Raw genomic sequence first — 16,200 nt, 5'->3', positions numbered from 1 at the left:
ACGGTTTCCTCCGCACCGCCACTCTCTATAAAGTGCCCATGCTTTCCTCACGCAGCCTCTTTCCCCGGCCACAAAACAACCGTGAGTGTCTAACTCACTGTTCTTGAAAAACTTAAAATAAAAATAATATAAAAAATATAAAATCCATAAAATCTTCATAAAAACAAGTACCGTAATACTTAAAGAAATACAAACGTTTTTAAAAAAATCGCAAAACATTAATTAAAAAAATATTATAAACAGGAGGCCTCGGGCTTAACCCGAAGTTGGCGTCTTTAAAGGAAGAAATCTACTTAAGAAGATTTTTTTTTTTGGCATTTTTCTCAAACGGCTGGTTCAGAGAGCCAGCTGCCCACAGACCGCGTCTCTATCCGACCAGAACTGAAGCGCAGTCTGGACTCGAAATACAGTCCATATCGGCATTTCTCTGGCTTTTTGATTTCTTTTTGTTTTTGTTCATTTTTTCTTGAGGGAAGCTTTGCGTACATTTATTTTGTCAAGTCCGAGATATGAACACAGCGACGGGGAGTTATCCGATGGCTTCTCTCTATGTTGGCGACCTGCACCCCGATATCACGGAGGCTATGCTGTATGAGAAATTCAGCCCAGCCGGACCGGTGCTCTCCATTCGGGTATGCCGAGACATGATCACCCGGCGCTCCCTGGGATACGCTTATGTCAACTTCTCCCAACCTGCTGACGGTAAGAAACGAAACGTGGAGCGATGATGATCCGTGCACGGTGTGACCATGTTGCTCGCACGCCTCAGTGCATGCCGGCTCAAGAGGCAGAAAGCATGCATGCTTCAAGTGTTGACAATGTCACCATATGGTTTCAATGTCAGTCCCCAAACTGTCCACATAATCGCGTGCAAACCCCAGGAGACCCTTGCAATGAATTAAAAAAAAAACGTGGGCTTTCACTGAAATGACTGATCTAATGATGTGTTTTTGCAGATTGTTATAATAGGACAGTCATGTCAGCTCTTCAGACTGGTTGGAGCAGTCGTTTGACCCATATAAGCGATGTCCCAGTTCTTGCACACTGCTGGAAATATATGTCACCACAGTTGTTAAAGACTGAAACCAAACGCAGAGTTTGAGTTACGCGTTAAACTCGTCAGAAAAGTCTTCATGTGCTCATCAGTCACATCGCTTCATTTGGGAATGTAAACAACTTTTGTTGATCTTTCTTATTCAGCCCAAAATGACCCATTTCTGCTCCTATTTAAAGGGCCACTGAGTGAAACTAATTCCCATTGCCCTCTGCTGCTATATTCACTGAAAGCAAGAAAAGGGACAAGCACAGCTGAACAATAACCTCTGAACCAGTCTGCATGACAAGCCAGTGGCTGGATTACACCCCACTTTATTTTAAAACTAGTTTGTGATCAGTTGAATCACACTGTTAATTCATGTGTTATATCATAACTGCTTAAGCTGCGTGTTGATTGTTAATCTGTTATGACCTGATGCCTAAACATGCCATTTATGTGAATATTAAAGTATTAAAAATGTTAAGTGTCGTTATTGGAAACCTTTTCCAGCCGATGGTATCAAAGCATTGAGCAATAGTAGCAGGTGTTGTGGCTGTCTACAGAGGCCTGGTGATAATGTTTACATTGTGTGGACTCTTTTGCATGGTGTATCAACGTTAAACACCTGTCCCAACTTATCTGTGTTGGAGTCGGTTACAACTGGCTCAGCACCAGAACGGTGGTGTCATCATTCACTTGAGTAAATGTGAAAAGAGCCACGAGTGAGAAGACACCATTTGTTCTCGGAGGCGTAGACATGGTGGGGGGTGGGGAGGGGTACGTTGTTGGGTATTTAAATGGTGTCGTCCAAACACACGTCTGTGGGTCAATAGCTTGCGACTAATAATTACTACTTTATGAAAAGGAACTGTAACTGCTCAGTACAGATGATTTCATTTAAAACATGTGGCAGTGAATAAGGTTGTTTACAGTCTTCACTGGATTTCTTCACATCTATATGTGTAAACACGAACGAGACCTGGTGTTGCTCATCTGAGCATTCTTGTTAAATGTGTCTCTTCCCCATCAATGGTAGAGAATGCTCTACTCACACTCCATGCCAGAACATACCTCTCAGGACCCCTCTCTAAATATAGAGCTTCTTTCTGAGCAGCCCAAAATTTGCCTGCCCATAATGCTTTAGCTCTTAAATGACAGTGGTTAACAATGACAAGTAACTCAGCACATTTCACCTTTTACAACACTGACTGTTTCACCATTCATCATTCTAAATGACATTGGTTCATTTGAGAACGATCACCCTGTGTTTTCACAGATGGTTTTGCCCTTTTTAAAATCAAGATTTCCCTCTGGGAACCTTCCAGAAGTCCACATGTTTGACAGTGATCGCACACCTTCTCTGAGCACACGGGGTGTGAAGTACAATTGCAAGCCAAACTGCTGATGCCAGCAGACGCAAGGCAGCTCCGTTTTGTTTACCAGACACTTTTAGCTGGAAAGCCTGGCCTCTGTGTGTGTATGTGTGCATGTCTGTGTCTGTGTGTGTGTGTGTGTTACTGTGGAGTGACTGAACAAAAGGATGTTTGGCATTTGTGCCCACATGGTTCGTAAGAGCCTATGTGATAATTAAAGCAAAAGATGGAGGAATACAGAAGATTGTTTAACCACAGACTGTTTTGGAACAAATGAAAAATGAAGCACATTATTTCCTAAAACCACAGTTTTAGTCTGTTTGTATTGTCTGGGAGCAGAACTGCCACTGCAACTGACTGTAGGTGGAACATGGCCCAGCAGCATGTGGTGAGGCAGGGAGGAGGGCCATGTGCTCCATGCGCTTGCCCACTGCAGCTGCCCGCCACACTTGTCCCAGCTGCTCGTAGACAGCTCATCGGCCACATGGTCTGTTGCCGTGTCTGGCGGCAGGGACAGCACAGGGCGACAAACTGTTTTAATACACTACACCGTAGCCTCGTGTTACTTCTCTGGGAAAGTTATTAATGTAGCGCAGGTGTTTGTGGCTTAAAGGGGATGTCCTCATTATAATCACTGTTGCGCCATGGAATTGGCAGAAAATGTTTCGTATGACAGAAGCATGACATGTGGCATACACATTAGTGACTCACGCTGCCATGTAAACAATCACCCATGACCTTTCCCTCCACCTCTCTTCCCCTCTTCCCCTCCAGCCGAGAGAGCCCTGGACACCATGAACTTTGATGTGGTGAAAGGGAAGCCCATCAGAATCATGTGGTCCCAAAGAGACCCGTCCCTCAGGAAGTCTGGAGTGGGCAACGTGTTCATCAAGAACCTTGACAAATCCATTGACAACAAAGCCCTGTACGACACCTTCTCTGCCTTTGGCAACATCCTCTCCTGCAAGGTAGGGTCAGCAAGAGACTTTCAAACAAGAACATTATTTTAATTCTGTATATATTCCCACTTTTAGAAAAACTGTTCCTGCTAGATATAAGAAAGCCAGAAAGCGAATAAGCACAAAATGCCAAGCTATTCCTTTTAAGGTTAAGGAACTTAGCCACATTTAAGGTGGTGCATGATGCCTTTTTAAACTGCATATTTATTCACGTCTTCGCGTGCTCCAGGTGGTGTGTGACGAAAATGGCTCCAAGGGCTACGCTTTTGTCCATTTCGAGACGCAGGATGCTGCTGATCGTGCCATTGAGAAGATGAACGGCATGCTTCTGAATGACCGCAAGGTGTGAGTGTCTGATCATCTATGAATACTACATATTCTGCTGTTTGTTCTTGTTAGAGATCTGTTGGAAAGGTCAGTGAAACTTCCTGCTTGAACTACAGTGTTTGAAAAGACTAGTGATTATGATGTTTGTCCAAATATAGAAGTTTACTAGGTGATGGTAACCAGCTTACGTGGATCAGACTGATATAAACTGTGATATATTTTGTGCCTCATGTATAAATCTGACTTGTGTGTTCTACACTTGTGTTGAGTGAACTGACTTTTCATGTCTTTTTCAGTTGGTGAGCTTGTGTGTGAATAATCTGACTAATAAGCTCATCTCTCACCACTGCCAGTACGAAGATAACCTCTGAACTGATAGATAACAAACTAAAACCTCTTACTTATCTTTCCTACCAGATGCATTTTCTGTTGCATCATTTGCCCACTTGCTGGTCACCCGTCTTAGAGTGTTTGTGTGTGTGTGTGTATGACCACGCTTGTGTGTTTTAGTGATGGATCGAATGCAGGAATGCAATACTGGATGGCGGAAGGGGAGAGGTCATCATAGCAAGGTATATAAGATCATTTGGTCCTCCTCAGCTTTCCTTTGTACTGTGAGACTCTGTTCCTCCATCCCTCTCCATCCACCTCCTCATCAAGTTTTGGACCAAGAATTATGATGGTTGTCACTGTGGTGTCTAGCATGCCAGCATATCTGCCTGCCTCTGGTGATATTAACAGCAGTTGAATGTTTTGTTTTTTTTTTCATTGTTTACCCCAGGAATGATGAGTCACACGATGAAATATAGCCGTGAAGCTGTCTTGTGAACGTTGTCCCTGTCTTTTTTTTTTTTGTAAAAGAATGTACTCTCTTTTGCTTATCATGCTTGCGTGGTCAGGTCTGTGCGGAACTGTCTTTACCTGGAAACCCGGATAACCAGTGTTTTAGACTGGAAAGTGGAAGTCAAAACGAGATGGAGCCTGGTTTGCTCTCTCAGCTTTGTGAGGACTGTTTTACAAGAGTGTGTTTCGCTGCTCTCCCTCTATTTTCAGGTTTGTGGGTCGTTTCAAATCTCGCAAGGAACGGGAGGCTGAACTCGGCGCCAAAGCCAAAGAGTTTACCAATGTCTACATTAAGAACTTTGGGGATGATATGGACGACGATCGGCTGAAGGAGCTTTTTGACAAATATGGTAAACTAAGACTAGATCCTTTCAGTACTCCAACCCCTAATTTTGTCTAGTTCTGCTGTTACATCCACGTGTTTTGGCCTTTGCAGGTAAAACACTCAGCGTGAAAGTGATGACAGACCCCACTGGCAAATCCAGAGGCTTCGGATTTGTTAGTTACGAGAAGCATGAGGACGCTAACAAGGTACTTTGGCTTCATGTAAATGCGTTAAGTGTATCTTTATCTCCTAGAAGCTCCTTCTGATAATTCTGGCTTCATCAAAGGCTGTAGAGGACATGAATGGCACTGAACTCAACGGCAAGACTGTGTTTGTGGGCCGGGCGCAGAAGAAGATGGAGCGACAGGCAGAGCTGAAGAGGAAGTTTGAGCTGCTTAAACAAGAAAGGATCAGTCGTTATCAGGTCAGCAGAAACTATGTCTTCAATCCAGTCTGCATTATATTTTGATTTAGTTACATGAAGAAATCTACTGATTACTGACTGTCTTTCGTTTCAGGGTGTAAACCTTTACATTAAGAACCTGGATGACACCATAGATGATGAGAAACTGCGTAAGGAGTTCTCTCCTTTTGGATCCATTACAAGTGCTAAGGTGAGTAAAATAAGTCCAACTGTGCAATGCATCACCACTCCAAATGCAATAAGATGCAATTGACAGTATTTATTTGTTTGAAGTTACTCAGACACAGTCGGTCTGTATTTTAGGTGATGCTTGAGGAAGGTCGCTCCAAAGGCTTTGGCTTTGTCTGCTTCTCCTCCCCTGAAGAGGCCACCAAGGCTGTGACTGAGATGAACGGACGCATCGTCGGCTCCAAACCCCTCTACGTGGCTCTCGCTCAGCGCAAAGAGGAGCGCAAGGCCCACCTCACCAACCAGTACATGCAGCGTATCGCTGGCATGAGGGCCATGCCCGCTAATGCCATCATTAATCAGTTCCAGCCCACCAGCGGCTACTTCATGCCAGCTGTGCCACAGGTGTGAGAGCTAAAGTCTGAGATGATAGTGTACTTTAAAGTGGCTGTGATCTATATTTTTATGTTTAAAATGGATATTTGTAACGTGAAAAGGGAACCACAACTTTACTCTTCTGGCTCAGTTTCACTAATGACAGTGTGCTAACATTTTTGCCAACTTAAAAAGGGATCATACAGAAGTCAATGTTGTTGTTATATCTTGTTTCTGCTGCCTGCAGTTGGCCAAAATAATAGTGCAGGTCTCGAGCACAGAGAATTGGTGTGGGACAAGGTTGGGGTCAAGTTAGGCATTTTGAGCACATGTGACCCCGGCATCGCACTGCTGAGACAGAGATAATGAGACAAACGAAAGCCACCCAAAAGCTAAGACAAGGAAATATGACGAAGCGTATGTAGCACTTGGCTTCATTGTGACTACGGTGGGAGACGAGCAAAGACCGGTGTGTTTATTATCTATTTATAGTCGCGGCGGCGGGGGGGGGGGCGCAAAATGTATTCTTCTTCCTAGGGGGGGCATAGCAGAAAATAATTGAGAAGCACTGCATTAAATGATACACTTCACTTTCTGGTGTCCAACAGGCCCAGAACAGGACTACATACTATGCACCAAATCAGCTGGCCCAAATGCGACCCAACCCCCGGTGGCAGCAACAAGGTGGTAGAGGTCAAGGTGAGCATGTTTCATTATTGGATGGCGTAGCTGTAACATAATTTACTTAAACATTTTAAAATATATAAAATCTCAGTGCAATTATTTACGTAGCCCATCCCATTGGTTTCGTCTCTGTTTCTGTCACTCCCAGGCGGTTTCCAGGGGATACCCAGCTCTCTGCGTCAGCCAGGACCACGTGCCAACATGAGACACATGACTCCCACTAGCAGCACGCAGGGCCCACGAGGTGTGTTCACCACTAACAACTGGCCAGAATTATCACCATCATCACCATCAACTCACTGACTCTAGCTTTGGAATTTTACTGACGCTCCATTTCTTCTCCTCGCCTCTAGCTACTGGCCAGGCCATGGCTCCTCGTCCCTCAATGGGAGTCCCAGGCCCCCGAGCCATGCCTCCTTACAAATATGCCACCGGGGTCCGTAACCCCAACCCCCAGGTGGTACAACCGATTGCCTTACAGCAGGTATGAGCAAAAGACCAACCACAACATCTTATCTTTCAGTAAATGATTGTAAGTAATTTTCCCTAACTATCCTTTCCAGGCCCAGCCAGCAGTGCATGTTCAGGGCCAGGAGCCTCTGACAGCCTCCATGCTGGCTGCAGCGCCCCCTCAGGAGCAGAAACAGATGCTGGGTAAGGCTGGTATTTCAAAATAAATGAACTGTAATTCTTTTCAGTTTTTGCTAGGTGGATTTATTCCGCATCACAATTTTTTTTTAAACAGGGGAGCGTCTTTTCCCACTGATTCAGGCCATGCATGCCAACCTGGCAGGAAAGATCACTGGCATGCTGCTGGAGATTGACAACTCCGAACTGCTCCATATGCTGGAGTCTCATGAATCTCTGCGTTCAAAGGTATTTTGCTAACTGTGTCATATTGTCACACTGACATGTCTGTTATTCATATACTATGCTGTGTCATTACTGATGTTCGATGGTATCTTTGTACAGGTGGAAGAGGCCGTCGCCGTGCTGCAGGCCCATCAGGCAAAGAAAGATGCCACCCAAAAAGTGGGCAGCATGGCTACTACTGCTGCCGCTGCCACATCCTGAAGAACGTGTGCTGCACTATATTGGTATGATAATACATAATCAGTCAAGCTATTCACACTTGTCGATTTAGTCAAACACCCCTGTCCAAGTCTTGTGGCACTAATGAAAGATCATTGTGTTGTTTCAGGGCACAGAAAAGTGAGCAGAGATGGGAAGAGACACACTACACTGACTCCAAACACCTGAGTCCACTGAACAATTATGCAAAAATAAAAACTAAAAAAAAAAAAAAAAAAAAAAAAAAAAAGGAAATGTAATTTTAAAATATACTTGAACATTTTGAAAATTATTACAGTTCCTAATTTTCTAGCTCTGTAATACTTTTAAACTGCATACCAAAAGCAATAATGCAAATGAGTCTTGAATGAAGAGCCTTCATTTTGTGGCGAAGGAGAGAAACCTTTTTCTAGAAGGAAAAATGAGCCTTGTTCTTTTTCTTTGCTTGACATTTTTATGCTTGATTTGAAATGATGGACTCCTCCATCCTATCATGTTATCATGGGTGTGTGGTATTCTCAATAAAGGGATGACATATCAAGATTACCACTCTTGTGTTATTTAATCCTTACATGTGACCTATTTTCTTAAGTTCAAGAGTGTATAAGTGTTTCTGACGGATAACTCAGAGGAGCGCGGCAGAGGAGATCAAAGCCGGGCAAGGGGCAGAATAGTCAGGGCACTGCAGGAGAAGCAAACGATACACTGCTAAACATTTGGCTAAACTGGCATCTTTCTTTGGCCTGATGATTAACTCAAGCAACATAAGAAGAGGGAAAGAAAACATTTAAGTTTGGTATTTTTGCACTCAAGACAGAAAGACTGGGAAAAAAAGATATTGTCACTGAGCCCTTGCAATAGAAACCTCATGGTAAAAATCACTGTCATGTCTTCAAGGTCTGACTTTTGCATGTTTTGAGACTAAGTTCCAGAAATGCAAAATCTCTAATGGCACCTAATTTTGTAAATAATTCTAATGTGTTGTAATAAATAAAAATCTACAAATGTGAATTGTATGTTCAACCTGTCATTTTTACGTTGTCCTGTTAGCATAGCTTTTCTAAGTTTCTAAGTTCTTTTTTCAAGTGGCCAGAAAGTGCCCACCCACTGCACAAAGACGCGTCCAAACGACATTGTTTTTGCACTTCCACAGGACCTCTGAATAAGGGCTAATTGTAGTCCAAATGTGGTCGTTGTGGACGTCTTTTCTACGTCAAATTTAAACTCATTTCAGACATTGTTTTTATACAACTTCTAGACTCTGTGCATAACTGTAGTCCCATTTCAGAAGGTGGCACACTGTTCCAATTCATTTTCCTATAGCTTCATTTGACTGTCTCAGCAGCAGGTGGCAACTGGAAACGCATACAAAGGTGTAATGCATTTTCAGTTTAAACCTGCTGCTGAACCAACGCAGCTACAGGAAATTTAACTGATACAGGAAACAGGTCCTCCACCTTTTGGAAACATAGATGACTACAGTTATACACAGTGGTTTACAATAAATCACAATTCAATCCCCACTCATTTATTTCCATTTTTATTTTTGTTAATCACAGGCACAAACATGTCACTAATAAAGCTTTTGATTTCTGTTGAATTTCCTGCCAAATAGCAGTAAAAACAAGGAACATGAATTTAATGGCTTGCATGTGGACATTACTTCAGTGTTCATCAGTTGAAGCCAACATGCTTTACTTTTGATTGTCTGCCAAAACTAAATGAAAGCAATAGCCAATAACTACCAGTAATAGAAAAATAAAAATAAAAATAAAAATAATAAATTACACAGCCCACCTTGCTTGGGTCTGTACCGCAACAAATATACAACAATAGAAATTTAAAACAGTAAAAATGAAAGGGTTAAACTGAATGTGTTTTGAGGTAAAATCCAACAAGAACCAATTATACTGAATACAGAAAAGAAGACAAAGTACAAAAGCTGTGACAACATTCTCCACAATGGATAATCAGTCCTGAGTGACTGCTCTGTATCCTCCACCTCCTTTGCTTCATCCTTACGAAGTCCTCTGTACGAGTAGAAAAAGACAAATTATTAGAAATATGCAAAGGCAATCTGCAGTCATACTGTACTGCTCTCACCACGCGCACGCACAAATAGGTGACTACATAAATACACAAATACATTCAACAACAGGACATTACGCAAAAATGTAATGCGGCTAGCAAACAAACTCCACTAAACAATGCTAACAACACAACACAATAAACATACCACTTTGAAAACTACACACACACACACAATACTTACAGACTGTACGTTCCCTGGGTGAAACGTGTGCAACCTCATTAACCAACTTTACGAACCCATCTCTATGTTACTGACTTTATTGACTGAAGCAACAGAACCATAGCAGAACAGAGCGGAGCGGCAAAGATGCGATTTGGAATATTAACAGAAAGAGCGCTCACTCTGTCGCCGTTTCTAAAAACTAAGAAAAGTACAGAACACTCACTCTGATACAATTTCCATGAACCAAAGGAAAATGCGTCTTTTACATTTTTATACTTTTTAACACTTTTAACTCATGATCTTTAAATATTATTTTTAACCTTTAAAGACAGCACACGTACACCAGGTCCCCATATTTGTAAGCAAAAATATGTTGCCTGTGCATCCATTACCAATACTGGATTAATACATCTACATCACCACTTGCATATTTCTTCGTGGCTCGGTAGCATGTAAAAAGCATATTCCAGGGGTGTCCAAACTACTAAAATTACTAAAAGTAATTCCAATTTCATTTTAACTATGGCCAGTGTTTAGCTAACGTTAGCTAATGGGATGACATGCAATGCCAATTGTAGCCACAGCAGGTTTAGGTAGTTTAAAACAACAAAGCTAGAACACTATTTATAGCTAACACTATAAATACACAAATGAACATAAAATGAACAAGCATGACCAACTTACTTTCAACTTAGTGGAAAACGGTGGTTTCTGATGTACGCTGAACAGAACCGAACGACCACAGAGATGAAATTCAAAGAATCGTGCTAAAAGTTTGGCGTGTTGCCTCGGCCAATCAGAGTGCCGTTTACTGGTTGGGTTATGACGACGTGGTGCCTCAGTCAATCAGAGTGGCGTTGACTGGTTGAAATCATAAGAGTTATAAAATCAAGGCTCTTATGTTCCATGAAATTATTTTCTGAATTTCCAACAAGTTGCTTTTACAAATAAATAAATGAATTAAAAAAAAAAAAAATAATAATTACTAACAAATAATGTTTAATCACAATCTATATTCGTATTAATTAATCATGTTGATAACAACAATGTTGATTGTTGTTTAAAAAAAACTACATTCATTAATAGTCAATTTCCTGCACCTGTCTTAGACGTCCACGTGACGTCCAAAAAAGTTACCTAAAGTTCAAATGTTGAACTGCATCTTGACGTCCAAGTGGGGTCGAGGTTAGATGTCCAAATATCGGACTAGTTTGCACGTCGTGTAAAATGTCCAGAACTGGTCATGGACCGACGGACGCAATAAAGACATGATCTGCACGTCCATCAGACGTCTAATGTTTAGTGGGCAAGTCTGCTGTGTCACACTGAGTACAGATGAAGGGCCAAACAGCACAACCCCACTGTTAAAGAGGAGGATGTAGAACTGGCTGATGACAATATATCTCTGGTAAGGTATGAATAATGGGTGACATGTTTTAGAACTTTACTGTAAAATAAATATAAAACTTCTCTAACTTTTTTCTTGATTTCAGAAAAATAAAATATGGTACCACATTCTCATAAGGCACCTTTTATAAGATGTTCTCTGTCAAATGCAAAACCGTTCAAAGCGTCTTTACAGAAAGTGTTGAAATAGAGGCAAATCTGGATGTGGAGAGTTTCCTCCGACAGGTGGCGCAAGTGCTTATGAGACAAGAGAGGCGGGCTTTAGTTCCGCTGCACCAATGACAAGCTCCCGGGGTTAAGGGTGAAAGGTTACATCCAATATGGCCGCCAATAAACGAGTGCTGTATGTTGGTGAGTTACTCTTATTTTGCCACTAAAATACGTTTAAACGATGTTGTTTCAGTAAGTCTAGGTAAGTTTCCGGGCTTATTGCTATAGCCAAACAAGTATAAAGTGAATATAACATGAAATACGACACAGAGTGAATGAACGAGCAGAGTAAATGTAGCTCCCCGTCGATTCAAAACATGAAAACTAACAGTTTCCCCCACAGCATTTATAAAGCGCATGGTGTCCAGTTATTTAATGAAATAAAACTACAAATAACCTTAAAATGTCCGGCGTCCGTCAGTTCCCGGTTCTTGAACGCAACACGTAAACCCACCTCGTTATCCTCTTCACTTAATCTGCATATGAACTGATGCCTTTTCATTTTTTAATATGAACCATAACCATGTTCATCAGCACGGTGCGTCTCTCTCAGGTGGTCTGGCAGAGGAGGTGGACGAGAAGGTGTTACATGCAGCCTTTATCCCATTTGGAGACATCACAGACATCCAGATACCGTTAGACTATGAAACAGGTGAGAGGAGGACTTTTACTCTGAAGGGTGATAACGACTGCACCGTTTCCGCGTGGATAAGAAACACATGAAGCTGAATTAATGGGCTCTATGTTCTGTTTTCAGAAAAGCACAGAGGATTTGCTTTCATTGAGTTTGAACTGGCAGAGGTACGTGGTGATCACAGTTTAATGTGTTGTGGGCAATGGGCAATTCCCAGTTAATTCATCAGCATCCTGTAGAAACTGATCCATTTGAATGCTGTCTTATTTAGAAGAAAGTTAAGACCGACTGATAAATGCAATGTAAACATAGAGGGTCTTTCATGTTAGATAACCGTTCCATGCCCTTCATCTTCTGTAGGATGCTGCAGCAGCTATTGATAACATGGTAAGTGAATCACATTTGTGCACACATGCCAGTGATGTTTTATCACTGTCTCTCAGGCCTAGTTGTGTTTACCCTAAAGGTCTAACAATAAGTTTCATGTTTTAATTTTGTTTCTTTTTCTGTATTAGAATGAGTCTGAGCTTTTTGGACGAACTGTCCGAGTCAACATCGCCAAACCCATGAGAATCAAAGAAGGTTCTTCTCGACCAGGTGATTATTGAAAACCCACTCGGAGATGGCTTCACCTGTGCTTTAACTTAACTCCATAGCTCTAATTTAACCTTTGCTTTCCCTCAGTATGGTCGGATGATGACTGGCTGAAGAAGTTCTCAGGGAAGACCTCTGAGGAGGCTGAGGCGGAGGCAGCAGGTGGAGAAACAACCACCATGGCAACACCAGAGGTGAGGTGGCTTTCTTTGTAGAGTTCTTGGGTCTGAGTTCACCCATATTAAGACACAAAGTCAAGTATGATTTGTTTTTGCAGTCTGAGCCCCCAGCTAAAAAGGGCAGAGTTAATCCCCGGGTCTACATGGACATCAAGATCGGCAACAAACCGGCAGGGAGACTATGCTTCCTCCTGCGGGCTGACATCGTTCCTATGACTGCAGGTCTGTACGGAGTTTCCTGAAGGACTTTAACCATCACGTCTTTGTCAAAAATGCACACTGTAGCAGCACATCCTCAGGTTTTCTTGTATAAAGAATTGAAAAAGACACCAAATTAATCATAACGGGTGTAAAAAAAGAAACCACAAGTACCTGATTAAAACGCCTCCATTCAAGAATAAACATCAAGGCAAACATCAACACAAGTATCTCTTCTCCATGATGTCTTGTGTAGAGAACTTCCGCTGCTTGTGCACACATGAGAAAGGCTTCGGCTACAAGGGCAGCAGCTTCCACCGCATCATCCCTGAGTTCATGTGCCAAGGAGGCGACTTCACCAACCACAATGGCACAGGCGGCAAATCCATCTACGGCCACAAGTTCGATGATGAAAACTTTGTCCTCAAACACACCGCTCCAGGTGAGCAGTTTTGTAATGAGCGCCCGTGGTGTGTGGTGAAATCTATGAATGAGGTTCATGGCTTTTGTTTACAAGCAGATCCTGTGGGTAACAGGCCAAACCTTGTCTCTCACAGGGCAGCTCTCCATGGCCAACTCCGGGCCAAAAACGAATGGCTCTCAGTTCTTCATCACCACTGACAAAACAGACTGGCTGGATGGCAAACATGTGGTGTTCGGAGAGCTGGTGGAGGGGATGGATGTGCTCCGTGCCATGGAGGTAAAGGTTAAAGGGGTTTATTTTAATGATAATGATGACATTTTTAATCCTACAGCAAAATATGTATAAAGCCATTCTCGTTCCTAATGTGTTATTAGCAGGTCACATGCAGTCACATACTGTTGCTTCTGTGTGTTCCACAGTTACCATACATGGGTGCATGGTAGAAACTAAAAAAAAAAAAAAAAAAGCTTTTAAAAAATTAAATATAACTGTGATCACACCGCATCTCTTTGTCTTTTAACTTTTTTTCCTTTCTGCAGGCGCAGGGGACAAAGAGTGGGAAGCCGAAGCAGAAAGTGATCATCTCAGACTGTGGGGAATACGTGTGAAAGAAAAAAAAAAAAAAAGTGTGTGCTTGATATTTCTGTGTGTATGTATGGAGGCTGTGTATGTCTGAGAGCATGTGTGTGTTCATGGTCTTTTGTACTTTGAATCCACATCTTCTGCCATTTAAATATTTCAATAAATACCTTTTTTTTTAACAAAGCAAATGCATCTTGTTGTCTGTTACTTTTTATAAAAATAAATATTACATTGTGATCAGGACTTGTTCGTTTACTCCTTTAGTGTTGTATAACTACACTGCAAAAATAAATAAATAAAGGGAACACTAAAATAACACATTCTAGATCTCAATGAATGAAACATTCCAGTTGAAAATCTTCATTCATTACATAGTGGAATACATTGAGTACAAAATAACATAAAAATGAAAAGTGTAAATCAAAATTTTTATCCTATGGAGATCTGGATTTGGAATCATACTCAAAATAAAGGTGGAAAATCACATTACAGGCTGATCCAACTTGAGTGGAAATTCCTCAAGACAAGTCAAAATGAGGCTCAGTAGTGTGTGTGTGTGTGTGTGTGTGTGTGTGTGTGTGTGTGGCCTTCACATACCTGTATGACCTCCCTACAATGCCTGGGCATGCTCCTGATGAGGCAGCAGATGTCCTCCTGAGGGATCTCCTCCCAAACCTGGATTAAAGCATCAGTCAATTCCTGGACAGTCTGTGGTTCAACGTGGCGTTGGTGGATGGAACAAGACATGATGTCCCTGCTCGATTGGATTCAGGTTTGGGGAACAGGCAGGCCAGTCCATAGCATCAATGCCTTCATCATGCAGAAACTGCTGACACACTTAAGCCACATGAGGCCTAGCACTGTCCTGCATTAGGAGGAACGCAGGGCTCACTGCACCAGCATATGGTCTCACAATGGGTCTGAGGATCTCTGACCAGTACCTAATAGCAGTCAGGGTACCTCTGGCTAGCACATGGAGGGCTATGCGGCCCTCCAAAGAAATGCGTCCCCACACCATTACTGACCCACCGCCAAACTGGCCATGCTGGAGGATGTTGGAGGCAGCAGAACGTTCTCCACGGCATCTCCAGACTCCATCACGTCTGTCACATGTGCTCAGTGTGAACTTGCTTTCATCTGTGAAGAGCACAGGGCGCCATTGGTGAATCTGTCAATCTTGGTGTTCTCTGGCAAATGCCAGTCGGCCTGCACGGTGTTGGGGTGTAAACACAAGCCCCCACTTGTGGACGTCGGGCCCTCATACCACCCTCATGGAGTCTGTTTCTGACAGTTTGAGCAGAAACATGCATATTAGTGGAGGTCATTTTGCAGGGCTCTGGCAGTGCTCCTCCTGTTCCTCCTTGCACAAAGGAGGAGGTAGCGGTCCTGCTGCTGGCTTGTTGCCCTCCTATGGCCCCCCTCCACGTCTCCTGGTGTACTGGCCTGTCTCCTGGTATCTCCTCCATGCTCTGGACACTGTGCTGACAGACACAGCAAACCTTCTTGCCAGAGCTCGCATTGATGTGCCATCCTGGATGTGCTGCACTACCTGAGCAACTTGTGTGGGTTGTAGACACGACCTCATGTTACCTTTAGGGGTGAGAGCACTGACAAAATGCAAAAGTAGCCAAAACATCCACCAGAAAGGATGAGAACAGAGAAACAGTCTGTGGTCACCACCTGCAGAACCACTCCTTTATAGTCTTGCTAATTGCCTCTCATTTCCACCTGTTGTCTGTTCCATTAGCACAACAGCAGGTGAAATTGATTAACAATCAGTGTTGCTTCCTAACTGGACAGGTGAATTTCACAGAAGTGTGATTGACTTGGAATTACATTGTGTTGTTTAAGTGTTCCCTATATTTTTTGTATTTACAGGTTTAGGTAACTGTCTTTTTTTTTTTTTTTAATTTTACTATTATTATTTTTATTTTTTCTATTATTTTCTTATCAAGCACAAATACACATTTTTCAGTTCAGACAGTAGAAGCAGCTTTGTAAAGAAATAATTTAATCTCAAATCAACATACTGTTCATTCTTCTGGGGGTGGGGAGGGGGGGTGGCTGAACGTCGCCCGTTTTCTTCACTGAATTGGTCAAACAGGTATTAGGTGGAGCGAAGCAGCCACACCT

The 16,200-nt window shown here is 42.5% G+C and overlaps 2 protein-coding genes across 2 annotated transcripts; both read left to right on the top strand.

Annotated features, from left to right (window-relative positions):
* The first annotated feature begins 48 nt into the window (after positions 1-48).
* Positions 49-8,126, top strand: pabpc4 (poly(A) binding protein, cytoplasmic 4 (inducible form)). Its single transcript, XM_041060965.1, has 15 exons — positions 49-702; positions 3,184-3,377; positions 3,598-3,713; positions 4,749-4,888; positions 4,975-5,069; positions 5,150-5,287; positions 5,382-5,477; positions 5,591-5,860; positions 6,439-6,529; positions 6,663-6,758; positions 6,868-6,998; positions 7,078-7,168; positions 7,260-7,390; positions 7,487-7,611; positions 7,716-8,126. The coding sequence occupies exons 1-14, from the start codon at positions 510-512 to the stop codon at positions 7,586-7,588; spliced, it is 1,884 nt and encodes a 627-aa protein (XP_040916899.1). The 5' UTR covers positions 49-509; the 3' UTR covers positions 7,589-7,611; positions 7,716-8,126.
* Positions 8,127-11,534: 3,408 nt separating this feature from the next.
* On the top strand, positions 11,535-14,154 carry ppie (peptidylprolyl isomerase E (cyclophilin E)). The gene is made up of 10 exons (XM_041061339.1): positions 11,535-11,597; positions 12,010-12,108; positions 12,214-12,257; positions 12,451-12,477; positions 12,606-12,687; positions 12,775-12,878; positions 12,962-13,085; positions 13,318-13,503; positions 13,619-13,761; positions 14,025-14,154. Exons 1-10 carry the CDS (start codon positions 11,567-11,569, stop codon positions 14,091-14,093), a joined length of 909 nt encoding a protein of 302 aa, XP_040917273.1. The 5' UTR covers positions 11,535-11,566; the 3' UTR covers positions 14,094-14,154.
* The last annotated feature ends 2,046 nt before the right edge of the window (positions 14,155-16,200 follow it).

The sequence above is a fragment of the Toxotes jaculatrix genome, chromosome 17, assembly GCF_017976425.1.
Source record: "Toxotes jaculatrix isolate fToxJac2 chromosome 17, fToxJac2.pri, whole genome shotgun sequence".
Lineage (NCBI taxonomy): Eukaryota > Metazoa > Chordata > Actinopteri > Toxotidae > Toxotes > Toxotes jaculatrix.
This window is presented reverse-complemented; position numbering and strand designations above follow the sequence as displayed.